At 39.7% G+C, this 27,228-nt stretch overlaps 2 protein-coding genes across 2 annotated transcripts; both read left to right on the top strand.

Moving 5' to 3' along the window:
* Window positions 1–8,251: 8,251 nt before the first annotated feature.
* LOC146632850 (lachesin-like) lies at window positions 8,252–16,776 on the top strand. The gene is made up of 6 exons (XM_085353564.1): window positions 8,252–8,288; window positions 9,427–9,741; window positions 10,146–10,454; window positions 11,197–11,283; window positions 11,502–11,551; window positions 16,642–16,776. The coding sequence occupies exons 1-6, from the start codon at window positions 8,252–8,254 to the stop codon at window positions 16,774–16,776; spliced, it is 933 nt and encodes a 310-aa protein (XP_085209690.1).
* A 3,425-nt stretch (window positions 16,777–20,201) lies between these two features.
* LOC146632849 (uncharacterized) lies at window positions 20,202–25,850 on the top strand. Its single transcript, XM_085354744.1, has 8 exons — window positions 20,202–20,268; window positions 20,840–21,031; window positions 21,370–21,669; window positions 22,896–23,186; window positions 24,280–24,372; window positions 24,516–24,596; window positions 24,814–24,869; window positions 25,557–25,850. Exons 1-8 carry the CDS (start codon window positions 20,202–20,204, stop codon window positions 25,848–25,850), a joined length of 1,374 nt encoding a protein of 457 aa, XP_085210870.1.
* The last annotated feature ends 1,378 nt before the right edge of the window (window positions 25,851–27,228 follow it).

The following is a 27,228-nucleotide window of genomic DNA, read 5'->3' as shown; positions in this document are numbered from 1 at the left end:
CTGTCGCCAAGCAACACGGACTTTCAACTCCCGCCACAGATTTTCTATGGGGTTGAGGTCTGGAGACTGGCTAGGCCACTCCAGGACTTTCAAATGCTTCTTACGGAGCCACTCCTTTGTTGCCCGGGCGGTGTGTTTTGGATCATTGTCATGTTGGAAGACCCAGCCTCGTTTCATCTTCAAAGTTCTCACTGATGGAAGGAGGTTTTGGCTCAAAATCTCACGATACATGGCCCCATTCATTCTGTCCTTAACACGGATCAGTCGTCCTGTCCCCTTGGCAGAAAAACAGCCCCATAGCATGATGTTTCCACCCCCATGCTTCACAGTAGGTATGGTGTTCTTGGGATGCAACTCAGTATTCTTCTTCCTCCAAACACGACAAGTTGAGTTTATACCAAAAAGTTCTAGTTTGGTTTCATCTGACCACATGACATTCTCCCAATCCTCTGCTGTATCATCCATGTGCTCTCTGGCAAACTTCAGACGGGCCTGGACATGCGCTGGCTTCAGCAGCGGAACACGTCTGGCACTGCGGGATTTGATTCCCTGCCGTTGTAGTGTGTTACTGATGGTGACCTTTGTTACTTTGGTCCCAGCTCTCTGCAGGTCATTCACCAGGTCCCCCCGTGTGGTTCTGGGATCTTTGCTCACCGTTCTCATGATCATTTTGACCCCACGGGATGAGATCTTGCGTGGAGCCCCAGATCGTGGGAGATTATCAGTGGTCTTGTATGTCTTCCATTTTCTGATGATTGCTTCCACAGTTGATTTTTTCACACCAAGCTGCTTGCCTATTGTAGATTCACTCTTCCCAGTCTGGTGCAGGTCTACAATACTTTTCCTGGTGTCCTTCGAAAGCTCTTTGGTCTTGGCCATGGCGGAGTTTGGAGTCTGACTGTTTGAGGCTGTGGACAGGTGTCTTTTATACAGATGATGAGTTCAAACAGGTGCCATTCATACAGGTAACGAGTGGGGGACAGAAAAGCTTCTTACAGAAGACGTTACAGGTCTGTGAGAGCCAGAGATTTTCCTTGTTTGAGGTGACCAAATACTTATTTTCCACCCTAATTTACGAATAAATTCTTTACAAATCCTACCATGTGAATTCATGGATTTTTCTTTCACATTCTGTCTCTCACAGTTGAAGTGTACCTCTGGTGCAAATTACTGACCTCTGTCATCATTTTAAGTGGGGGAACTTGCACAATCGGTGGCTGACTAAATACTTTTTTGCCCCACTGTATATTCTGGTTGTATTCTGGTTATATTCCTATATAAAAGAAGACAGCTGAGCACATAGTGAGTGGTATTTACAGTTAAATTGCAGTTCTGCAGCAACTTTGTATTTGCAACTTTGATTTATCAAAGTTAAACACTGTATTATCATAAACGGTTTAGTCGCCATTAGTATGGCGTTATTTTTGTGCCACTATTCTGAGCGCACGTAAAAAAGGTTTGCAGGTGCAAGTGTTGCATTTTGAGGAGAAATTTATTTTGAGTGAAGAAAAGCTGAATTTGAGTGAATTTCCTGTGTGCAAAAAATGTATTTCAGTGTTTGCTATTATCCACACACACAACAGCAGCCCCTCTCGCTCAGTTTTTGCATTTGCTCTCACTCGCAATGTGTTGCTCACGCTCTCAACATTTCTGCCCGTGCGCGCTCAATACTTTCTGTACACCATTATATTTGTGCCACAAAACCAGCCAATTACAGACTTGGATGCAAAAATATCTGATTGGCTGTTTTGGTCTCCAATCAGCTCGAAATGCAATATCGCAGAATCCATTTTGTCCAAAACTCAAACGAGGCAGTGGTGGAGGAACACAGAGTGGCGGAGTTTGAAATATTACTTTTTCTGGGTCACAAAATAAACTTTTAAGATATTTTCATGCGAGAATGGTGCTGTGTAAACTTCTAATACCTGCTCGATTCATCAAGACATCACATATTTCCATAATTGCTCTAACGTTTTCGGAGATGCCTGTTACCCACCAGTTGACCGCATAGCTGGACTGGCCATTGGGCATACCGGGCATTTGCCTGGTGGACTGATGGTGATTTTTCATTTTTATGTTTGTTTGTCTTTGTAATGGTATTAACAATGAAAGGTGGTGGATTAGCCAATTGGTCATGATCAACTCTGGGCTGGACCAATTAAAATACATCTGTATTGAGAGGAAAAGGAACGCGATTCGTCCTGTAGTTCAGCTAGAATGAAAAAAAGACAAAGCTGGAGTTATTCTGTCCTTACGTTGCTCAGCTGCCTCTTCTCCCCTCATTCTCTCCCCTCCCTCTCCTGTTGCTACTTCAATCATGAAACTGATCAATGATCAGCTGATCGTCTCTCTTGTTTGTTTATCTCCCACTTTGCGCCAGAAACAGGAAACCAGCGGACGTCGCGCTAAACAACAGCAGCACGTTCAAGTTTGATCAGCTGTTGTTAGAATTTATTTAAAATTAATTTCTAGTATCAGCTGATGTTTGCTGGAGCCACAGAAAGCTGCTGCTCATGATATCGGTTTGGAAACATGAAGGTGATACAAATCATACATATATACCAACAAGACAGTGTACATCACTGTTGCAACAGCGTTTGTTTTAGTTCAAAGGCTTTATGGTTTTTCCTGTAATACCTGGTGGTGTAGTCGGTGATTTTTCTGTCAGTTCAGCCTTTTATATTATGTTTAACCCGAGTGACCACCCGGTCAACTGGTGGGTAACAGGCATCTCCGAAAACGTTAGAGCACTTATGTGATGTCTTGATGAATCGAGCAGGTATTAGAAGTTTACACAGCACCATTCTCGCATGAAAATATCTTAAAAGTTTATTTTGTAACCCAGAAAGAGTAATATTTCAAACTCCGCCACTCTGTGTTCCTCCACCACTGCCTCGTTTGAGTTTTGGACGAAATGGATTCTGGGATATTGCATTTCGTCATTTCGAGCTGATTGGAGACCAAAACAGCCAATCAGATTTTTTTGCATCCAAGTCTGTGATTGGCTGGTTTTGTGGCACAACTATAACGGCGTACACAAAGAGTTGAGCGCGCACGGGCAGAAATGTTGAGAGCGCGAGCAACACATTGTGAGCGAGCGCAAATGCAAAAACTGAGCGAGAGGGGCTGCTGTTGTGTGTGTGGATAATAGCAAACACTGAAATACATTTTTTGCACACAGGAATGAATTTTGTTCACTCAAATTCAGCTTTTCTTCACTCAAAATAAATTTCTCCTCAAAATGCAACACTTGCACCTGCAAACCTTTTTTTTATATGTGCGCTCAGAATAGTGGCGCAAAAATAACGCCATACATTAGAGCCCGCTCTCCCTCCCGATGAATAATATACCGATGATTTGTCACGTCCCGAGACATTCCATGGGAACGCGAAGGTGACCGTCCTCGTTCCTATGCTACACGCCATATTGTGCATGAAATTGAAAAAAATAACGCTTGTATTCCAGCCCTAACCCTAATCTTATCCCTAACGTTAACCACCACCTTAGATAGTTAGAAAGTGTTTTCCACAGCGATTTAAGTGAAATAAACATACATGTGTAGGTTCATTACAAACGGTTATCATGTTTCCTCATTTTTCCAAACTCGTAGGGACGTGTTGGGTGGCCGAAAGCGTAATATACTGACGATTTGTCATCGTAGCATTGTTGCATGTTAAGATGGTGACTGACTGTGAGTGGTCACAGACCTGATCCCTGTCTTTGAAGCAGCAAAACTTTTAAATGCAACAAGAGTCCCTGTTCGCTGCATGCTGTCTTAATAATGTTATTGTTGTAGTCTCCAACCACAGTTTACTTTATTGAGACTGTTGCTTTAGGTTTAGACCTTAGAAATACTTAATTAGCTTTCATGGTATGAAACAGCTGCAACAAACAGGACAAAACACAAACAAGAGGAGAGAGTAAAGAAAAGTTAATGAATAGCAAGAGAATAGAGGAGAGGTGCTCAGTGCATCATGAAAAGTCCCACAGCAGTGTCGACCTATAGCAGCAAAGGTTTAGAGTCACCTGAGCCACACCTAACTGTAAACTGTAAAGATTTAGGCCAAAAGTACTGCACTAGGTTTTGACAAAAAAGTACAGGGTTAGGAAAAAGTAGGCTTTGATTATATGGATGGATATATGGATTATAACAATCTGCAAGAAGGTTGTCAGTCCCATACGAGTTAACAGGAGTGCCCACTGGTAATTTGTATGAGAGTGATAACCACTGATAACAGCCATTCAGTCTGGTGATGTTTCAAGTGTGTAGAAGATCCCAGCTTAATGACAGACCTACTTTCCAGGTACTTATTATTCTCAAAAAGGAGGCCGTTACCATGATTCCACAGAAAGGAATTAGTTTAGGGACTATCAAAGACCGATGTGCATGGCCTGAAAATACTCATGTACATTTACACTTTGCAAATTTTAGGACATGCTGACAGCACCTAAAGGTTAATAAAACAAGTGTTTGAATGTTGATTTATTAATGTCAGGACTGGCTTTAGCACATAATAAACTCAGAAACTTTACTGCCAAATAGTAACAGGAACAAAAAATAGAAACAAAACAAACATATCATCATGCATGCACTTGCTTGCCTCTTTATAGCCTGTTGTTCATCACTCTAACAGACATCCCTTGTAATTGTTCTTCTCACCAGCAGATCATAAATAACCAATAAATCACAGCCAGAGTCTTTATAAACCAATCAGCTCTGCATGTGTGTGTAGTACAGCACTTGGCTCTGAGGACCCCAAACCATATAAAATCTCTTATCTTATCTATGTTTTCTTTGCAGATTGGCTGGCAGTCACAAAGGTTGCAAACACACTCGTAAACCATAAATACACACTCAGCCATTGTTCCATGTTTCCCTTGGAGCAGATGATGTATGTTATCAGACTCCAAAACCATGACATGGGCCAAAAGCCATTAGTGCTGCATGAAAAAAGGGGGTGTCCCTCCTAGTCCACACAGCCAAGATACCCGCTGAGGATTGTCAGGAAAAATTATGCGTAGTATTAGTTATGACAGATGGGTTTAAATTGTAGGTTTCAACACAATCTACACGATCTGCTAGTGATTGTGGAGTTCGTATGAGGACTGTTTGGTCCGCGCATCCCTGTAGGATGCTTCTTTAATGGTGTCTTGTGCAACAGATGCTATTCACTCATTAAACTCCAGTAATGCCCAGTTTCAAACATTCACACACGCTAGTAACATATTGTTACAGTCCATTTCTAGTCTGATCAAACTTTCTCCCTCTTCACTCAATCGTTGTTCATTTATCTCCATTTCTGTGTCAGTACAATTTTCTGTTGGTTCCCAGGCTGGTGCAGCAGGTGGAAGTAAACGCATCATTCAAGTTTAAGGATTTACTGCAAAAGTTAAAAAGCCACTTAAATGGTGGAGGTTGAGTTATGGAGTGGGTAGATCAGGCTGGTGAGTTTTCTTTGCAGAGATGAATCTCAGGAAGTATTTGATGATGCTCTTGACAGAGCGCTCGTCCATAAGTGCACAACAGGAAGATAAACTGATGGATCACAGGTGTGTCAGCCAGAGATCCAACAGCAGGAGGTCCTGCCACTGTCACATCTCAGACACACACACACATGCTACAAATTGAAGTCAGCTAATTGTACCTTAACTACACAGGAAGAAGAAAGCACGACTGATGTCTTTCTTCTTCCTTTTTATCTGCCCATGTGGAGCTAATTGAAGTACCCTGTAATAGAAGTAGCAAAATAATTGTAATTGTAGTGTATTACTGACTTAGTAAGCTGTTAAATTACTGCATTCTCCAAAAAAGTAATAATAGTAACATACTAGACCCAGCATCGTTTTTTTAAATTATTATTATTATTTAACTTGGGGGTCCTTAAAAAAGACATCCACTTTGGTCTCTAATGGACATAAATGTCCATTCCCCAAAAAGTGCAATAAAAATATTATATATTAATATTTTTTTCCACTTTAAATTGGTCAGTCTTTTAAAACTACTTCTCCCTGAAATATTCATATAAAGTTTTAATTATATTTTCGTTGTTTTAACCCTTTAAATCCCAGTTTTACTTCATGAGCGCCCTGTTTTTTTAGCCCCCAAAAACAAAAAAACTCAATATTTTAAAAAAATAACATTTGAAGTAATATTTGATTGTTATTATAATTAGGCCTTTAGATGGACTAAAGATTGGCACCAAGAGTCATTTCGATCGCCTTTTATTTTTTTTCCAGGAGCGCATTTCATAAAATGCACACTATCGACCACGCCCCAAAAAGTGCAATAAAAATATTAAATATTAATTTTTTTTTTCACTTTAAATTGGTCAGTCTTTTAAAACTGCTTCTCCCTGAAATATTCATATAAAGTTTTAATTATATTTTCGTTGTTTTAACCCTTTAAATTACAAAAAAACTAAAAAAAAAACTAAAAAACTAAATATTTTCCCAAAAAAACATTTGAAGTAATATTTGATTGTTATTATAATTAGGCCTTTAGATGGACTAAAGATTGGCACCAAGAGTCATTTCGATCGCCTTTTATTTTTTTTCCAGGAGCGCATTTCATAAAATGCACACTATCGACCACGCCCCAAAAAGTGCAATAAAAATATTAAATATTAATTTTTTTTTTCACTTTAAATTGGTCAGTCTTTTAAAACTGCTTCTCCCTGAAATATTCATATAAAGTTTTAATTATATTTTCGTTGTTTTAACCCTTTAAATTACAAAAAAACTAAAAAAAAAACTAAAAAACTAAATATTTTCCCAAAAAAACATTTGAAGTAATATTTGATTGTTATTATAATTAGGCCTTTAGATGGACTAAAGATTGGCACCAAGAGTCATTTCGATCGCCTTTTATTTTTTTTTCCAGAACCAGAAAATGGTCTCCAGGCGGCAAATGCTGCTCGTCGAGGCCGAAATGAGTGCATTCTCCCGGGTTAACTCGCGACGATGATCGGGGGGCATGTTGCGTCGGACTCCTTTTTCCAGCGCACACTTCCGGTACCACGTGACAACAAATACGTCATTTCCTGTTGACTAAAAAAAAAAAATGCACCCTCTCATGGTCCTAGGGACCGAAAAATGGTCCGCCCGATCAGCGGGCGAACCCGCTGCTGCACGCCGGAAAAGAGGCGTCATTTCCCGCAGGTCTGTCCAAGCAGCCCGCTGTTTTCCAGCAGAGGTCAAATGTGAAGCAAGGGCGCCACCCGGTGGACAAATAAAAAAATTACAACTCTAAGGCCTGTAGTCCAAAACAAAACCTAAGCTGGAGACCTGACGACCCCTTTGGCCGTAATTTTTCTGGCGTGAAAAATAGCGTTTATAATGGGTTTCAATGTGGACATTTTTGTCCAAAGGGCCTAAGGTGGATGGATTGCTGTAACTTAGCCATTTTAGGCTGATTTAATGAATTGACACCACAATTAAAAAAAATAAGTAAAAAAAACATCCTTTGACAAATTTGGCTTTAATCCACTCAACACAGTGAAGATGGTTTAAAACTAAAAATGAAAAAGACAATAAATGTCCTTAAGTCCCCCCAAGGGTTTGAATGAGCTTAGTATGAGTAAACAAACCCTTTACATGTATTCTTGGGAGGTCTTCTAAACTTAGCACTTACTTTCATAGCCTGGCCCTGTGATATAGTGTAAAGTGTTTTGTGGATCATCTTTTGTGAGTTGTGCTGCTGCGATAACAGTAATCATGATTTAACAATGACTAATGACGAGTTTAGAGAACTGGGTCAAGTAGTAGGTCAACTTTTTCATTTTCTAAAAAGTATTGTCACAAAAACAGAAGGTCGAAACGATGCTTTGCTATGTTTGTATGCAGTTGTTGTTATTATTGTTATTATCCATAAAGCGGGTTCTTTAGCTCAGTTTGTGTGTGGACACGTAATCAAAGTGAGACTGCACTCAGCTGCCACTCGTACCACACTTTTGAAAATAACAGCTGATGAAACAAGCTGTGGTTTTGTGTTTTTGTGCAATGGGCAGTGAGTTAAAGTGAGTCACATCCTGTTTTCTTTCCATAGTCTAACTTTAAACTAGATTATGTAATTCTGTAAAAACCATATAGACACTGAGGAAGAACTACATATTTCATATCCTTTTTTAGATAATCATGACGTTAGCAGTTTCCTCTTTTTTCTGGAAACAAAGTGGCACTATAAAGTTTTAGACGACATCGCGGAGACGCTTGAACAAGCGCACTGTTTGGACTCAAAGAGACGACCAAAATAATGAAGCTCCTGCTGCTCATCCTCACGCTGATGACAGGTAAGACTACTGATTAGTAATATTACACATTCATTATTATAATAATTTCATGTATATGATGACCAGAAATTGTTGCCATTTACAGTCATGATAAAAACAAAGTAAGCTTTAAATTTTAGATTCTGTAAATCCTAAGGGTTAACATGTCACAACATAATGAAAGGTCTTAATATTAGGTATAAACAGCCTTAGATGAACAACGACACATGATTTATTACATGACGTCATTTCAGAGAAGACATCAGCAGTGATCTTAGAGAAGCAACTACTGCTGCCCATCAATTTGTGAAGGGTTTGTAAGACTATTTCAAGTCATACAATTTGAAGTCCATCATTCAAAATTTAGAGTGATTATTCATGAGTGGAAAACACCCAAGAGAGCTGCCAATCTTCTCAGAGGTGAATATCCCAACACCTTTATACCAAGGTCATCTGCAAAAACTGGACATTAATTTAAATGTTTTCTTCTTCATTTGTTGATTCATTTTTTCAAACATTTCTCTGACTTGGAGGTTTAGAAGTCTTATAATCAGAAAAATGAGCAAATTGGAAAAAAGTTGAACTGTGCTGTGAGAGTAGTGGTGCCACTCTTAACGACCTTGAGCATCTACATGAAATGAAAGCCTTCCTGATAGACCAAAAATACGAAAAGATCAGACTAATGATTGAATCAGGTTCTTCCATCAGGGCAGAGGTTTGGTCTCTAATATGTACAGGGGGGGTGGGGGACTCTGGGCCTCAAGGGCCGCTGTCCTGTAGGTTTTACATATCACCTTGGTTTAACACACCTGAATCAAATGATTGGTCCATCACCAGACCTCTGGAGAACTTCAAGACATGTTAAGGAGGTATTTTTTGCCATTTAAATCAGCTGTGTTGGATCAATGACACAACTAAAACCTGCAGGACACCGGCCCTTAAGGCCTGGAGTTCGCCCACCTCTGATGTAGAGACCGTCCCATCTTCTATTGTTTTGAGAGAAGAGGTTTTGACCAATTTTCAAAAAGCAAAAATCACAAACCTGTTGGAAAAGTTCAACATGCAGTTTACTCATAGTGACGACTGTGTAGCAACATCATCTCTCTCAAATCAGAAATACTAAAAATATTCAAAACAACTTTTTGTCTTTGATCTGCAGGTTGTGGTGCCGATGGTGATGATGAAGATGAAGTGGAGGCATGCAAACAAGGATGGGTTCAATTCATCTGCAAATATCCTGGAGCAAATAAAAAATATGACCACGTCAATGTAGTTTTTCCCAATAGAACAAGCTTACGAAGCTCTCTGAAGGATGTTTGGGAAGATAAAGGCAGATTTTCTCTGTACCATGATACAAAACATAAAACTCTCATGGTGGGCATCAGAGATCTTAAACAAGCAGACTTTGGGATATACAGATGTGAATTTGATCAAGGCTCAAACAGATCTCCTGTCATAAAGGAATTGGAATCTGGTAAGAAATGTGATTATTATTGTTGTTGTTGATGTTATTAGTACAACACAAGAAATTAATAACTAAAATCAGATTTCCTCACCTGTATTTTGGTATTATATAGTTTGTTTCTATCACACAACATAAATCATAGTTTGGAAATGTAAAGATTTATTACAGATTACAGGTTAAACGCATGTTTACATTACTTTGTTTGTTTTTTAATCTCAGAAGTTACTTTACAGTTTGCTCGTGTCTTCATCTGTTTCACACCTTTGTCAGCACACGAGGAAGTTAAAAATGTTAAAGTAGTGTGTGACAAACGCTCTGGTGACAAAGTACAAGTTACATGTTGTGATATAATGAATGACATTCAAATACTTTATCGTCCTGCTTTGGGGGGTTTTGTCTTTATTTTTATACAGAAAACTGCCAGCAGCCATTTACTCAAACTGTGACCAGAGCAGCTAACATCAAGTGTGATTATCCAGATGATGATTTCAAGTACGGGGTCCAGTTTTTCTGCAGAGGGGAGAATTTCACCTGTAACGATATTTTGTCAACAAAAGGTCAGAGGTTAAACGGGAAATTCAGACTCACAAACACCAACAGAGGCTTCAACGTGTCCATCAGTGGTGTTTCCTCACAGGACGCTGGTGTCTACTGGTGTGGAGTGGGATCAAAGGATGGAAGCTACAGAGTTTCACTCAAACAAATAAAACTGGAGGTTGAAGGTGAGAAAAATAATCTAGTATGTGTGTTTCTATTTATGTGCTCCACATGTTTTCATGTCTTGCTCATGTATTAAAATGCACATCAGTCATAGTAGAAACTCCTACAGTACGAGGTAGAGGGTTGGGGTTTTTTTGGGTTTTTTTTGCATAATCTGGTCAAAGGGTTTGACTAGTTTCTAATTATTTGCAGGGAATGATTTAGTCTTTTATTTACATTTTTAACATTTATTTGTTTCATTTCTTTGCCTTCTCTTTTTGACAGCACATCTCTTTTTACACACACACACACACACACACACACACACACACACACACACACACACACACAGTGTGTGCAATGAGTGCATTGGTTCTCTTTTGTTGACGTTCTTGACAATCTAACAGTTTTGTGTACAAATGTTGAAGAAAGAGGAACATATAGTATATTTGATAGAAGAATACAAATTAAATGTTATTTAGAATCTTTAAACAAAGAGTGAAACAGGACATTTCAGACACACAACCTTTGTTTTCGGACTATTCTTTGCTATTGAAAGCTCATTATAAATGGCCAAATGTGAACAAATAATCCATGTGAGACAAAAATTCGTGCTTCAAAATCCTCTACCTTTTTCTAATGTTTGATCTATAAGTAATGAGAGTAACTCAGAGATGATATCCCTATTATGTTCTAGCAGTTCTAGCAGACATGTCTGTGTTTACAGCTCTATTGTGATATTTCTTTCTGATTTTTGTCTTACAGCTGGTTCTCCTTTAACTGTGGTCATCACTGCGGCTGTCCTCGTTGCTCTCCTGCTACTTGTGGTTATTGCGGTTTTCACCTACAAATGTAGGTAAAATATAAATTTAAAATGCCCATTCTAACATAGTCATGTATAAAGTATCTAAAATATATTTACTTTTCAGTAGTCAGACACATTTAGCGGTTCATATATTAGTCAATTAAATTAAAAGAAACAAATGTAAGTCTGTCAGTTTGGACAGTTTTTTGTTAGGTAAAGAAAAATGTTTTTCACTTCTTTATGCTTTCTTATTTTTCTCTGTCAGGTTTTTCATGGTCAAAACACAGAAAGAATGGAGAGGCACAGAACAAAGAAGTATGTATACATGTCTGTGTGTGTGTGCGCGCGCATATATATATATATATATATATATATATATATATATATATATATATATATATATATATATATATATCTTAGGGGTGCAACGATACACAAAATTCACGGTTCGGTTCGGTTCGATACTTTGGTGTCACTGTTCGATATTTTTTCGATACAAAAAAGGTTCATGCCTTTTTAATTTGTCATTTATTAAAATTAGAAATATATATTTTAATATAATATATTTTAGTACAGTTTTTAAATTTAATGTTGCTAAAACAACAAAATAATAATGATTAAAAAAAATCTATCTGATCGAGAAATCACTCATCTTTGGAAAAGAGAGTTTATTACAGAGAAATGTCTCTTTCCAAAATAAAATCTATACTATACGCTTCTCCTGGGCTATATTCTCAGCAGCATATTAAACAAAGTTTAGTTTGTAGCCTGCGTGCTTGTTGTTTTTTTCTGCTTCCACTTGTCTTTGCACTAGAATTAGGGTTGCCAACTCCTTGAAAAATAAATAAGGGACACCTCGTGGCCAGGGCCGGGCAACCCAGTTGTCTTCACCCTTCCCAGTGTGGTAGCTCTTTTTTTTGTGTGTGAAATAATTTTTTAACCATTTGACTTGAATTTGATTTAAGCAGATGCATATTCTTTGTGATATGACCATATGGGAAACAAATGATCATTTAGCCATTTATTTTTAGCTCAAAATGACAACATTAACACAATAAAACAGGTCTCTTTCTTAAACAGAAGCCTGTCATGCTTAGCTTTTGAGAATATAAGTAAATCTTTCTTTAAAAGAACTCTGTCCTGCTTAACTTAAAATTATATAAATTAATAGAAAGCAATAGAACGAAAAATATTCTTGTAACTGTGCACATATAGTGCATTTAGTACAATTGGCTTCAGTTGAGGTATTATTTCAGCTTTTCTAATGCTAATCAGCTGCTCCTGTTTGTAAACCCGCTTGTTCCCATGATTACGCATCTTAACTCATCATCATTATTCATCTATGTATTACTTTTACGTATTAGTCATCTATTTGTTGTAATCATCTATCCTTGCAGTTGTTTATTACACAAAATAAATTATATTATCACACTTCTGGCCACATAGCGCTGATATTCACTGCACATGCCCATATTAACCCCAATGTTTACATACCATATCTGCTTCTGCCGTGGCCTGGTGGACAAAAAATTGGTTAAGGGTTCCCCGAGCTTTCACGCCTCTCATGTTCTTCATGTGCCCACCATTAGAAGCATGCCTATGGAAAAAGTGCGCCGGCACACAGTGAAGTGCGCTTTATAGGTGTTATCCTGCACTTTTCCAGCCAGGTGTTTTCCTTTTCCCATTCCTCCCAGTACTTTTGCAGCCTTTTTTTTTCTTTCTCTGAGGGGAACAAACATTGCTGCTCTAATGCTGGGCTTACACTGTATGATTTTTGGCCCATTTTGAGACGATTTTTGAGTCGTGCGACCGATTTGGTGATCAGCCCGATTTTGGCCTTCATCGTGCATCGTGTAGTATACGTGGGGTAACGAGAAGCGATTAACAACTCGAGCAGCTCCCGATCATCAATCGCTCGTGAGGGTGTCACCACAGCCGCTCACACTGCTCACGTGCAAACACGTAAACGTCGGTGAAAAAGACGGAGCAGCACGGCTGTGCAGCGTGTGATCTGGACACAAGCGATGGAGGCACAACTTGTAGAACTTTGGAAAGCTCATCCGAGCCTTTTCGATGTGGCATCACAAAATTATCACGACCACAACAACCGTGAAAATAGTTGGATTTACACTGCTGCTCAATCACAGCTGCCTGATCATGTTTTTCATTAGCAATTTAGCAAAGTTGATGGTGGTGGTGTGTCTGTGTGAGTGAGAGACAGAGAGAGAGAGGGAGAGCGACAGAATTTCTGTTATAACCTTCATGTTATGGAGGCACAGTGTGCGCACTCAGGTCGCATCAGAGCATCGGGCGGTATAGTGTGAGACCCTGCATCGTGACCTATGAACTTCTAACCCCTGCGAGTCAATCGTGCAGTTTGAGCAGGAGCTGAATAACGTGACTGAAAAAATCGCACAGTGTCTGCCCAGCTTTAGGTGTACTGTCGTCCGAGATGTGCACCGCAGTGTCGGCGTTTGTTTCCCTGTTGGCCATGCTTCTTGTTGTGGTCATCTGTTGTCTTCCGGTATTTTCTCCGCAAGCGACCTTTCCTCGACCAATGAGATGAGCGGTAATCTGAATTGTCATACTCGAATTGTCATAAGTGTGCTGTCAGCTCATTGGTCACAAAGCAGGAGAGGGGCTGGGAATTATGTTTTCAAACAAAGCGTTAATTCCATTAACATTTATAGACTACTTTTGATTCTCACTGTATTACGGGACAAAGTGCGTCCCTTATTAGCTCAATACGGGACGTGTACTTTTGTTTCTAAATACGGGATGATTCCGTTTTTAAGGGACGGTTGGCAACCCTAACTAGAATGATGTCGGTGTAAATGTGCAGTCATATTCGTTGTGTTCCCACTAGTGCTGTCAGCTTTAATCTCGTTGAAATGACGTTAACGCCATAACGCGGCAAATCTCCGTTAACAAGTTACCGCGGATCGCCCCGTGCGTGGGGCTAGACGGCGTCAACACGCTAATGAGCAAACGGCGCTAATGCAGTAGTTCCCACCCATGTAATTGAGCATTGCATGGCACATCCAACATACTGTTTTACTTTTGTCCATGACGTGCTTACCTTCAGGGTCATACTTCACATGAAAACCAAGATAGTTCCAAACGCCACATTTAAATGAGGGTGGGGGAAGTTCAATTTCGGGTAGCGTTGGGGCAGTTGCCATGTTGCAACAAGCTTAGCTTCTGTCTCTAGCTTGCACTGCGCTCAGTGGATCTGCGCTCGAGAGTGTAGCCTAGGCGGAGTAGTGGAACGCAGATCCACTGAGCGCTCAACACAGACAGCATCGTCAGAAGAAAAGTTGATAAAATAAATAAATAATTTTGTATTGTTCGATACATATGCGTACCGAACCGAAAGCACTGTATCGATATATCGATACGAGTATTGTTGCACCCTTAATATATATATATATATATATATATATATATATATATATATATATATATATATACATATATACATATATTTATTACAATATTATTACATATATTGTAATAATATTGTAATATATATATTACAATATTATTACAATAAATATATATATATTACTTTATTATTACATATATTGTTTTCCCGTGTAAAAACTGTTTTTCAGTAAAATTTCATAACCAGTCTAAATCAGGTTTACACATACGGCATTTAACAGAACAGTGTGTGCACTTTAGTGAAAACCTGTTTGCAAGAAACTCAAATATAAAATCAAGTTTACATACATGTTGTTGTCTCTGGCTGCTGCTGGTTATGTTTTTTTTTTTTTTTGCCTGTCCCGTTTAGACAACAATTCTGATGCAAAAGAGCCAAAGGCAAAGAAAGATGCCCAACGGATTTACTTTACCAAATTGACCATCCCAGCCTTGCCGTAATGGTCCATTTGATTCACCTTTTATTGTTTATTTTATTTTCACTTACTGAATACGGGACAGACTTGACTGGGGGAAAGAAGGGGAGAAAGAAAGAGGGAAAGAGAAACAGCTGAGAAGAGGGACGGGGGAGAAGGGCAAAAGACAAAAACCAACAGAACGGGCAGAGAAAAAAAAAAAGCATATATCAATCACCTGGATCACCTGCTGAGAAAGAAAAAAGAAAACAAGCAGAAGAGAACAAGAGTAATAGAATAAACAGCATCACAATGATATATGGGAATATGACAGTAAATACTAAATATTAAACGTTATTGTGCAGCACATAAGATCAACAGAACACAGTGTGCTTTGAGGTAGGAGCCAAAAAGGGTGTAGTTTGTGGGTGTGATCACCCGTGTGTACACCTGTGAGCATGGACGCGCTTGTTTTTTGTTTTTTAAAAGGTTCCTTCATGTAATAATCTGCTAGAGGGTGTGGGGGGGGCCACAGCCCCGTCCTCCAGGGCATGAAGCAGGTGTGGAGGAGATCAAAACTCCAGACATCCAGAGGCCCCCAGAACACAGACCAAGGAAGACCAACAGAGGGGCAGCCGCGCCACTGTCCCAGAAAGAGCTGAGGAGAGTCCCAGATGAGGGCTCACTCAGCAGCCGCGGAGCAGAAGCCAGGGGGAGTTGCAGTGACGCGCCCGTGAGCTCCGCCGGCAGCCAGCCGTGCCTGAGTGACCGAGCCCCAGGCCGAGAGGCCGGGGGCACCCCACCTCCGAAGTGGCCCGAGCGAGCCCCAGGCTCCAGGCCCCGATAAGCGGCCGCCAAGGAGTGAGCCGGTGTGTACCTGGACGCCCACCCCCAGACACAAAGAACCACCAACGCACCGATGTCTGAGGGAGTCCGCCACTGGCAGGGGAAGTGGTGGTAGGGGGAGATAGGCCTCCAAACCTTGAAGGGCCTGAGATGTCCCCAGAGAGGTGGCGCCTGACACCCAACCTGACATATAGACACAGACATACAGGCACACACAGACACAAACATCCATTCCCACCCTCATGCTCTCATATGCACTTCACACTCAACCAACGTGGAGACAGAAATAAAGAGACGCTGTACACACGATCACACTCCCCAAGCGTACTCTACGAACCGGGTCTAGGTACCCTTGCCCCTGGAGGGGGGAACTGCACCCAGACCCAGGTGGTGTTACCCTTTTCCCTGCGGTGGGGGGAGGCAGACCGCCCCGACTCTGCAGCAGCAGGAAGGCCCCACACTCCAGACCGCAGTCGGACGGCCAACTCCTCCTCCTAGCCCCCCCGCTCCAGCAGGTCGCAGAGAATGGGGTGCTGGTTATGTTTACAGTGATGCCGGTTTCAACTGCAGTGCTCCTGAAAGCCCCTGAGCTGGATTTGCACCTGGGCAGTAATTAGCAGGTTTTAGTGATAGAGAGCAATTCCATTTTTTAAGGTCTTTAGTACATGTAATGCTTACTATTAAGATTGGATATAAACCTTTTTTGTGTTTGTCATTTTTTAGGATAATATCTATGAGGCAATACACGAGTCTTCCCAGAAGTCCGTCACAAGACCTGCAATGAAAACAGTTTATGCCACTACCAACTTCCCCACAAACCCAGCTTTCTTCATGCATGAATCCAAAGTCAAGGTTTAAAACATCTCTGGTGAGGCTGACTCTGATACAGATTGTAGTCAGTGGAAACCAGGCCAGCATGATACGAAGTCTACAGCAAATCATCCATCCAGAGTTTCAATTGACAATTTCTACTCCCTGTCGTTGCAATGCCACTGCGGCACTGAGAAGGGTTAAGTCCTGACTGCTCCTCTATTTACTGCTTGCTTTCTAGCTATTAAAATTTGATGATCTGGGAAATTTCAAACCTTTTCTTGATGCATCCAAAATCTATAAGAACTTTTCAGCTGTACAGATCTAGGGCAGTGACCTGGGTGGGAATGAATGTGATTATTTTGCCAGATCCTATGTTATTTACGTTTATATTTTTTTCCTTTATTTCACTTTTGTAATCCTTCTCTTCTCTATTTGTTTATATGTATGAAGGAAATATTCTTAATAAAAAAGCCATTGTTTAAAATGATGATCTGAAAAATGTAAGATGTAAAAAATATGCAAAAAAACATTAAAAGAATAGAAAAAAAATCAGAAAGATGGCAGAATACTTTTTCACAGCACTATATTAAAAAATGCAAGCCTATTATAGGCCAGAAAAGGGAAGACATGGTGTGTTTGCCACCCACAGTTACCTGGACAAGCAAGGACAGAGCAGGCATCTGCCCCCCACTGTTGATCCAAACCAGCAAATCTACTGAAAGATATTAGGCTACGTTCAAACTGCAGGTCTTGATGCTCAATTCCGATTTTTTGATCAAATCCGATTTTTTTTGTCTGCTTGTTCACACTACAAATAAAATGCGACAGCAAACGCGCTCTAGTGTGAACGCTCAAAGCGCCCGCATGCGCAAAAGAAAACGTCACACACAACGCGCTCTGGTTAGACCCAGAGCAAACAATATTGTTTGACTGATGGCCTTAATATAAAGACTTCGGACTTTACATTTCCCAATTTTTACTTTAAGTTATTTTGTTATTTACATAATAATGTAAATAACCTAATAATGATCCTTATTCCTGTTTTAGAGGAGCGCTGCTTCAAAGGATAGCTGCAGATTTCTGTCAGAATCTGCAGATTATACAGTACAAAGAAAATGTTCACGTTGTCTTCCCAACAGTTTCACTGACATCTACACTGGATGGCCAGGAAGCGTTCGCGGTGTCTTCTCCGGGGCTGATAATTAGCGTCTGTCTTGTGTCAGTGACGTAAAAGACGGATTTAATGCGACATGACCGTCAAACAGCAGTCGCTTCCTAAAACATCGGATATGTATCGTGATGCGCTTTCGCCTGCAGTGTGAACGTAGCCTTAGTGTCATGGTTGGCTGTGTGGCAGGCAGGCAGGAAAAAAGGACCCAAACTTGACACTGAGAGAGACATGAAGAATATGACACAAAACAGAGAAGACAGTGACTTAAACTGGAGGCCAGAACACCAAATAAAGTAAAGAGAACAAAACTAAGAATAACCCTTAATACCAAATCAAACCAGCACAACTCAAAAACCCAAACAAATCATATATTTAGAAAAACAGAAAAAGCTGGGTCACAATGACCCAGAACCGTGACAATTAGAGCTGCACCAGGAACCTTTTTATGCTATTTTTAAAATTATTATTCATTTGTTACTTCCCAAATGTGCACTTTTACTTGCCTGACGTCAGGTTCAGTTGATGCTACTTTCAGCTGCTCCTTTGTTACAAAGGGTTTCCAAAGTAGGTTGCCATTTTCTTTTTATCCCCATCCTGACACAACCCCCATGGGATGTGTTTCCTCCCAGGATGAAACCATTCATGTTTTTAAGCAATTCTTCTTCATTGTCATATTAATGATTGTACCTTTTTATTTTGTTCTTTTCTTTCTCAGTTACAGTTTGTATTGTAGTTGATTTGGAAAATTTAAAAAAGCTTCTGATGATGCTATTAAAAAAGTTTTGCATTTGCATCTCGTGTGGTCTTCTCGGTTTATTACAAACTGTATGTGTTTAAAGACTAAAAAACAATATTTAGTGCTTGCACCAATGCATCTGAATACATCAAGACTTAACATACAATACAACATATTTACAGAGGATGGTGCTGTCAGACTGAAATCTATAAACAACAATTTTAGTTTAATTGTTGTTTAAGATTTATAAATACAGTAGGACACCATGACCCTGCTTGTCCTGAAAAACACATTTTTTGTAATAAAAACTCTCTCCACGTCTGCTGTCGTCCCTGGTTTTTAGTTCTTTGGAGCTTTGCATTCTTGCTTATTATTAGATGTTTTCTCTTTGTTTACTTTGGGCTTTATTTTCTTATTTATTTAATTAAATTCATGTTTCATGTTTTCCAATGTCATTAATGGTTATTTGTTAAAACTTCTTCACATTCTGCGTTTGGCTTCTTACCCTGTCTCACTGTCTGAACGTGCCCACCTGTGTCTCCTTCCCCCAGCTGCTGTAAAACCTGTGACGCTTAATCAGACTGCATCAGCCTTATCAAATATGCCAATCCTGCACTTAATTTTATAAACAATGAACGTATAGTATAGTCATGATGGAATGGTGCAAGGACCCATACAGAAGTCTGCTGGTTTTGGCGTAGCACCTGCCAGAGCAGAGGAGTTGGACAGAACCTGGTGTGAGGGCTCTGCGATGATTTTGCCTGCCTGTTTCCTGACTGGATTTGAATTGAGGGCAAGTCTGCTTCAATAATTTCTTTCTATAGAGCTCACTGTCCTGTTTTATGGCTGATCCAAATTATGCAGTGATGGACGAGCAGACTGGATTATTGCAGTATATTTTACTAGGACACTGTGGATCCCAGAAACCTGAAGGTTTCCACAGCAGACAGTGCTGTTAAGTAACTTCATGGGGGACAACGGCTCCTCCTGTCATCTCTCTTCGAGTTCTGAGCATAATCATCTCTAACTGCACCACAAGGCCAGCTGTTCAACCCACGACTGTATGCAAACTCATTGCTAATGAGTCAGATAACTGTCATGTCACAGCTGCAAACTGAACTGCAGTCGTTTGTGTAGAGGGAGAAGAGCAGACGAGAGGTCACACCCCTGAAAGGGGAAGTGCTGATTAACACCAGCCACACGTGCTGCTTCCTGTCTGTTAGAATAATGTGCGTTGTCTTCATGTCTTCACATTTTTAACTTTTTTGTGATCTCGTTCTAGCTGTGTGTGTCTTTGCCTGCCACACACAGTGTATCATGACATAAAACTACAGCACTCAAGCAGTTTGTCTTTCATGCAGTCTGGTCAACAGTAGCAGGTGAGGAGTAATCAGGAGTTCGTGGAGAGTGTTAGGTTGAGGCAGAAACACGGCGAGGAAGAGGAAGATGGGGGCAGGGTTACTTTTAGTTTGCCCAAAATATAAACTGAGGAAACACGGCTGTGCACACAACCACATCACCCCAGACATGAAAAGAAGAACTCAGAGTTTCAATTTCTTAAAGATGACTTCAGCATTCAGGACCAACAACATGAAAAGCAGTTTCCTGCTCATTATGTTCCTGCTGACAGGTAAAAACTATAACTATGGCTTTATTACTGATATTAGAGACAGAGAGATCTGTTACTGCATCTTAAGCAAGTAGCTTGAATCAGTACATCCTGTGGGCTGGTATGGCTACAGCTCTCTTTGAATATCTTGAACATGAGCTTAACAGACTCACTGCTCCACTTTTTTAACCACGGCACATTTTTCAACTTAACAAACATAAGCTATAACCAGATAATACGTTATTATTTTCTGCACTTTATTGTAATGCAGGAGTGAAAGTAAAATTAAAAGTGAGTGACGCTCCTGGAGGTTTGAATTATCCAGCTAATTAAAAATATGCAATAAAAGTCACATCAGACATGTTTTGGCCTCATCACAATTATAGAAAAAGATGGAATAAGTCCAAATACAGTTGCGAAAGTTCAGATTTATTGTTTTTATTATTGATATATGATAATATCAAATAATATGGTATTAATTAATCTTATTGATGTACTAATGCAGACAGACTGTGTTAGAACGTGTCTTTAGAGTTTTGTTTGAACCTGATTTATTTTAAGTGACTGAGGTGAAGTAAATATTTGTCCTCAGCCTGTGAGATGTCACAACAGAATGAATGCAGAACATGGGTTGAAGTCACCTGCAAGACACTAAAAACTAAAGAAACACATTATGTAAAGTGTGAAAGCAACCAAATCCCAAAGGTGGTCTTCATGGAACTTAAAAGTGAGGAATCCTGTAAGAAAATGTGCAAAAATTCATCTGGCAAAGAGAAACCATCTGGTAAGAATTTCATTTTTGAAAATCCAGTCATCTTATATCTAAAGTTTTGCTTATTTTAATTTAAAAATGTCAAATGTAAGAAACACACAAAATTAGTTTAGTTTTACTTTTTTTCTCCAGCCTGAAAGCAAAAGTCTGACAAGTCTAATTACTAAATGATTTTCTCCTCCAAGTCTTCATTTTTAATAAGATAAAGTTGCATTTAACAGTAAAAGGCAAATTTAATGAAAATTAAATAATTTACAACTTCAAATACAATAATTTGGATAACTCATATGACATACACCTTAATGTATTTCATTTGATTATTTGCTCAATCTACCTTTTTTCCTTTGTAGTGAAAAGCGTATGCCTGAAGCAATTTAATCAAATTGCATACAGAACAACTAAAACCACGATCAAATGTGATTATGAAGGAGACAACAAACCATTTTTTTTCTGCAAAGAGAAGAACTCTGTCTGTGAGAACATGGTAGAATCTCCTCAACAGTCAAACAGCAGATTCACTTTCACAAAGACAAACAGAAACTTCAGCCTGTCCATCAGTAACGTGTCCTCACAGGATGAAGGTGTCTACTGGTGTGGAGTGAAATTTAAAAAAGAGGTCGCGCTCCAAAAAATACAACTGAATGTGGAACGTGAGTAACTCTCGTAATGTCTTCCAGTTGTTCAAGGTTCAAGGTTCTTTATTTGTCACATGCATAGTTATACAAGTATAACACAGTGAAATGCAGCCTGACACGCTCCTCGACATGTGCAAAAATGTGTGTGGGGGGGGGAAGAACATTATATATATATATATATACATACATATAGTATATACACTGGGTGAATGTGCAGTAGTAGCAGCAAGCAGGTGAATTCTGTACATTAATATGAATAGACATCTGACTATTTTACAGGATAGACAATATAAACATATTTAAAATTAAAGGAATTGAAATGTACATTGTGCCTGGGTTTAGAGTGTCTGGAAGAGTCCTGTCTCAGTCAATTATAGATGATGTGAGAGGGCGGGTGTGTGTGTTTAGGGCACGGATGGCTTGGGGATAGAAGCTCCTCTTGAGTCTCTCTGTCCTTGCCCGGAAGATGCGGAACCTTCTACCAGATTGCAGAAGTTGGAACAGTTTGTTGCCAGGATGGGACGGGTCCTTCAGTATCTGCGCTGCTCTAGTCCGGCATCTCCTGGTGTAGGTGTCCTGAAGCGGGGGGAGAGCAATCCTGCAGCAGCGTTCTGCTGTACGGATCACTCTCTGGAGAGCTTTATGGTCCTTCACACAGCTGTTCCCGAACCACGATGTCATGTTCTGTGTGAGGATGCTCTCCACAGCGCCTGTATAGAAAATCCTGAGGATCTTTGGAGAGACCCTGAACTTCCTCAGTTGTCGTACGTGATACAGGCGCTGCCTAGCCTTTTTGGTCTGGACCTGAATGTGGGCAGCCCATGTCAGGTCTGAGGAGATGTGGACACCGAGATACTTGAAGGACTGCACCCTCTCCACTGGAGCTCCATTGATGATAATGGGCTTGTAGTCTCTGTGCTGACTCCTTCTGAAGTCCACCACCAGCTCCTTGGTCTTGCCGATGTTCAGCTGGAGGTGGTTGTCCTGGCAACATGATGCCAGATTCTTCACTTCATCCATGTAGGCCGCCTCATCGTTGTTGGAGATGGCACCCAACACCACTGTGTCGTCAGCAAACTTCACAATGGTGTTGGAGCCATGGGTGGCCACACAGTCTGAAGTGTAGAGGGAGTAGAGCAGTGGCGAGAGGACACATCCCTCTCAGTTGCAGTTTCTATTTTATATTAAGGCATGCCTAAATACAGTGTTTTCAAGTACTTGCTTTCTTCTGTTTTCTACAGATATTACTAATTTCACAAGATCACCAACTGCTGGTCAGAACTTCACATACTGGTGTAAATGCAAAGAGAAGGTCTCAAAATCAATCTGTAAGGGAGACGATCCATCTATATGTCAAACTCTAGTAACGACCAATGAGCCTGATAAGAACAAGAAGATTTCCATAAATGATAAAGACAAGACAAATATTACTGTTACAATAAGAAATGTAACAGCAGATGACAGCGGGACATACTGGTGTCGAGCGAAAAACGACAACCAACAAATCTGCAACAGACTGATCCTGACTGTAGGTGAGTCACGCTGTTTTATTCTGTGGGTGTTATCTGACATGTTCACAATGTACAGGATATTACAGAGCAGTAATAATTCACACAAACTTTATCTATAATAACAACATACGTTTGTCCTGTTAAATTTCAGCCAATAAAAAGTCTTCGAAAGTGAAGACTTCTGATATCTGATAATAAAAACTCAATAAACCCTTTAATTTTATGTAAAGAAGCAAACCAGGAAAACGTTACATGAGCGGAAGTGGTTTGATACAGAAACAGCTTTAAGACAGTAACGTGGGCATGTTCAGCTGATAACCTTTTGTGTCATTAAGGACTGAGATTGTACAACTAAAATGATTTAACATTAACTTTAAAATAACTACACAGAATCTTAAATCTGTGTGCTTCCACAACTTTCAGTCTGCTCTGATTGCAGACCTGTGAGACCTGCAGTGAGTCCTGTATATGCTGCGAAAGAATCAGTTTAACAGGCTCTGTATGGTTTCATCAGCCACTTTTAGAAGTCAGTCCCATTACTCTAAAACAGACTACCAAGCATACAGAGTACCTACAGCAATGCTGCTGCATTTGTTTTCATTTCCTGCTCCTCCCTTTGAGTTGTGATGTCTGAAAATTATCAACCAAAGCTAAAAATCTGCGGTTCCAGCTTCGAGATCAGGGCTTAAAGGAAAGATAGACATTTACACAAGTGTGAAGAATCATTATCAACGGTTCTAAGTGTCCCAATGAGCTATGAAAGCGTGATGTCAAGCTATGAACATTAGCAGGATGCTAAATTCAAATAAATGCAGCATTAATCGGGTTTTTTCATGCAGTTAATTTCTGCTGCATTAATTGTGTGTTTTTGTCTCTGTGACAATAAACCATAGGTAAAAGTTGGATCAGGTCAATTTTAGAAACTACTGACACAAATTTGGGATTAGAATGTATTATTAAGGTCCTTGTTTTAACAGAAGGATCAAAAAAGAAGAAAATAAACCTTTAAACCGACACATTTTGTCTTATTTATCAAATTAATTAAAATAAAAATCAATAAAAATTTCAAACATTTTCATAATTACAACTTCCTTGACCTTCATTTTTCTTTCAGGATCACCAACAACATCCACGTCTACCATTTCATCAACTACAGCGACGACTACAGCAATGACTACAGCTGCAGCTGCAGCTGCTGGGAGACGTGGTGAGAGAGGACTTTTAGTTTGTTTTAGTTTTTACTTTTTCATTTAAGTAAAATTCACTTTAAATTCCTCAGCATAGAAATGTGTGCGTCACAAACGTTTTCTTTTTAACTGATGCTGAATATGTTTCCGTTTTATTTGTGAGGCGTCTCTGAGGCCATCATTTCTGTGATCGTCTGTGTGGCTGTGCTGCTTTTTGTGATACTGATGATCCTAATCTATAAACGTAAGTTACTGTTTGTTTGCACAACATTACTAGATATGCTAATTTGTACCCACAAACCACATTCATGTACTTCCTTATCTCACACTGTCTAAAAACACAGCAGCAAAAGTATCCAGACATTACTTCATTAAAGCTGATAATCTTTGTAAATGTCCACTTAAATCCAAAACATAAACTGCTCGTTTATGTTTTGCTGTCTTTGTTTTCTGTTTAACAGGATTTTCACGTTCAAAAAACACAGGAAATGGTGCAGCAGCATGCCGTACCAAAGAGGTTTGTGTGGAAATGTTGCTTTTTTTTACTGTGCAACACTTCTGCAGCAAACAGGATCAAAACCTCGTTTTCTTCCCAGTGTGTTCATCCGAAGTTCACCGTGCATAGGATCTCTTTTCTTTATCTGGCTTCACTTTCCCAGTCTAGGTGTCAGCATGTTCACATGAAGGAGGCGCTGTTGGCAGCATGTCACTGATCAGGAACAGTTTTAACCTCGTTCATTCATCTGCAATCACAGCTCATGGTCATTAGTTTTTAGTTTGCTGTCTTACCTTAGACATAACCAACTCAGCATAGCCAGTGTTGGGAAGGTTACTTTTAAAATGTATTCCACTACAGATTACAGAATACATGTCCCGAAATCTACAGTGGGATGCAAAAGTTTGGCCAACCTTGTTAATAGTCATTATTTTCCTGTATAAATCGATGGTTGTTACAATAACAAATGTCAGTTAATTATATCATATAGGAGACACACAACGTGATATTTGAGAAGTGAAATGAAGTTTATGGATTTAAAGAAAGCAAAGACTTCACCATAAATAGACATGTAAATGTTATTTCCACACACAACAGTTGTGTAGTCAGAGTTCTCTCACATGACCAAAAATAATGATCATATTACTTCAGTAAAGAAATCAAATACACTGCTTAAAAAAATAATAATTTCTCATTCTTCCCGTGAAGGACTGTACCTATGAGGAGATACAGGAGCGCCTCCAGCTGCCAGACTCAGAAAATGCAACAAACACAATTTATGCCACCGTCAGCTCTCCAAACCCTGTGCCCTCAACACATTATGCTACCATTAACTTTCAAAACTCCGATAAAGCTGCTGCTGAGACAGTCAGACTCGGCTACTCTGCCTGTGAATATTCTACTGTGAAGTTTCCCAAATGTCGAACTGACTCGAGTGACACCCAACTGTACCCGCCGACTGAGGAGCCGCTCTACTCAACGGTCAACAAGCTAAGAAAATGAGATCATTTATTTAAAGAATATAACAGATTTATGAATAAAAATAATGTATTTAGTGTTTGAGTCACAGTGATTTTGTGATGGTGTTTTGGTGCTGATCTGTTCTGAGATCTTAGATTTTATTTCCCCGTGAAGATAATTGGCGCGATATGGCAGCCTCGCTTCTGTCAGTCTGCCCCAGGGCAGCTGTGGCTACAACTGTAGCTGCCTCCACTAGTGTATGAATGTGAGAGTGAATGAATAGTGGTATTGCAAAGCGCTTTGGGTGCCTTGAAAAGCGCTATATAAATCCAATCCATTATTATTATTATTAAAGCCTATCAGGAAGATACGGACCTGCCTCTTTCACAGGAGGAGAAGCCAACAAAGAGGTCAAGTGCTTTTGTACCACACTGTGGTACGATACACAACATCCACACTTAGAGCCACTGACTTTAAACACAATGAATGTGAAAGTATCCTAAGCATCTGGATTGAATAATAATATATCAAAAGAATTAGCTGTTATTTATAACTTAACTTTCTACAGCACAGCATTGCTGCTGGGCAACAACATGCCCAGTACATGTGAAATGAACTGAGCCAACCAATCAGAGTGTTGGAAAAAGTATCAAATTTCAGTCCTATAAGATGTTTGAGTCACTGTCGAGCAGTATTAGTACGGTGGGGCATCCTGTTCTGACACATGGTCACAGGACCAGATGATGTGTGAAGCTGCCATTGTAAGTGTAATTAAAATGACAAACTGTAAATAAAAGAGTACATGTGAGTGTAAGAAGATATAGAGGGTTTTTTTCAGGTTTCATGCTGTGTTTTCATTTTGAATGTTAAAAAAAATGTTTTTTCCTTCTTTCCATTGCCCTTGTGTGATAAAGGGAACTTTTTAAGGGAGCCATATGTAATACACACACACACACACACACACACACACACACACACACACACACACACACACACACACACACACACACAGATATATATATATATGCATGTATGTATATACCACTCCTATGTTCTTTGTCCCACTTCAGTCTAAGATCGTCTGTAACCATGTAACCAAAACTATGAATTGTAATTTTAAATGGTTTAAAAGTATATAGAATAGCATATGTAGGCAAGTATATTTCTCCTTTTGTTATCAAGAAGCAAAGACAGAAAGGGGAAAAAAAGAACAAACAGGGCAGGGTTTGGTGGTTGAATCATCCGTCCCCACCAATGCCAAAACCAAATCTACGCCCTTGGACTATAAAAGTCAAAGTGAATTGAATCAAGAGTAAAGATGAGGATTCCTGTGTGCACAGAAACAAAAAAGTGATGTGTCTGAAGTGCAATGTGCACCTCTGTTTTACAGCACAGAACTCTCTCTTCAACACTTTCTATT

Source organism: Diplotaxodon limnothrissa, linkage group LG5, assembly GCF_057381915.1.
Source record: "Diplotaxodon limnothrissa isolate DT_005_m linkage group LG5, D_limnothrissa_male_GT1.1, whole genome shotgun sequence".
NCBI classification, from domain to species: Eukaryota; Metazoa; Chordata; class Actinopteri; order Cichliformes; family Cichlidae; genus Diplotaxodon; species Diplotaxodon limnothrissa.
Note: the sequence above shows the minus strand (reverse complement) of the source record. Positions and strands in the feature narration are given on the sequence as shown.

Bases quoted from the DNA above. Each gene is read 5' to 3' on its own strand.
- LOC146632850 (XM_085353564.1), top strand. From the start codon at position 8,252: ATGAAGCTCCTGCTGCTCATCCTCACGCTGATGACAG. The intron at 9,742-10,145 runs GTAAGAAATGTG...ATTTTTATACAG, and splicing joins CATAAAGGAATTGGAATCTG to AAAACTGCCAGCAGCCATTT. The intron at 10,455-11,196 runs GTGAGAAAAATA...TTTGTCTTACAG, and splicing joins AATAAAACTGGAGGTTGAAG to CTGGTTCTCCTTTAACTGTG.
- LOC146632849 (XM_085354744.1), top strand. From the start codon at position 20,202: ATGACTTCAGCATTCAGGACCAACAACATGAAAAGCAGTTTCCTGCTC. The intron at 20,269-20,839 runs GTAAAAACTATA...ATTTGTCCTCAG, and splicing joins CATTATGTTCCTGCTGACAG to CCTGTGAGATGTCACAACAG. The intron at 24,870-25,556 runs GTTTGTGTGGAA...CTTCCCGTGAAG, and splicing joins CAGCATGCCGTACCAAAGAG to GACTGTACCTATGAGGAGAT.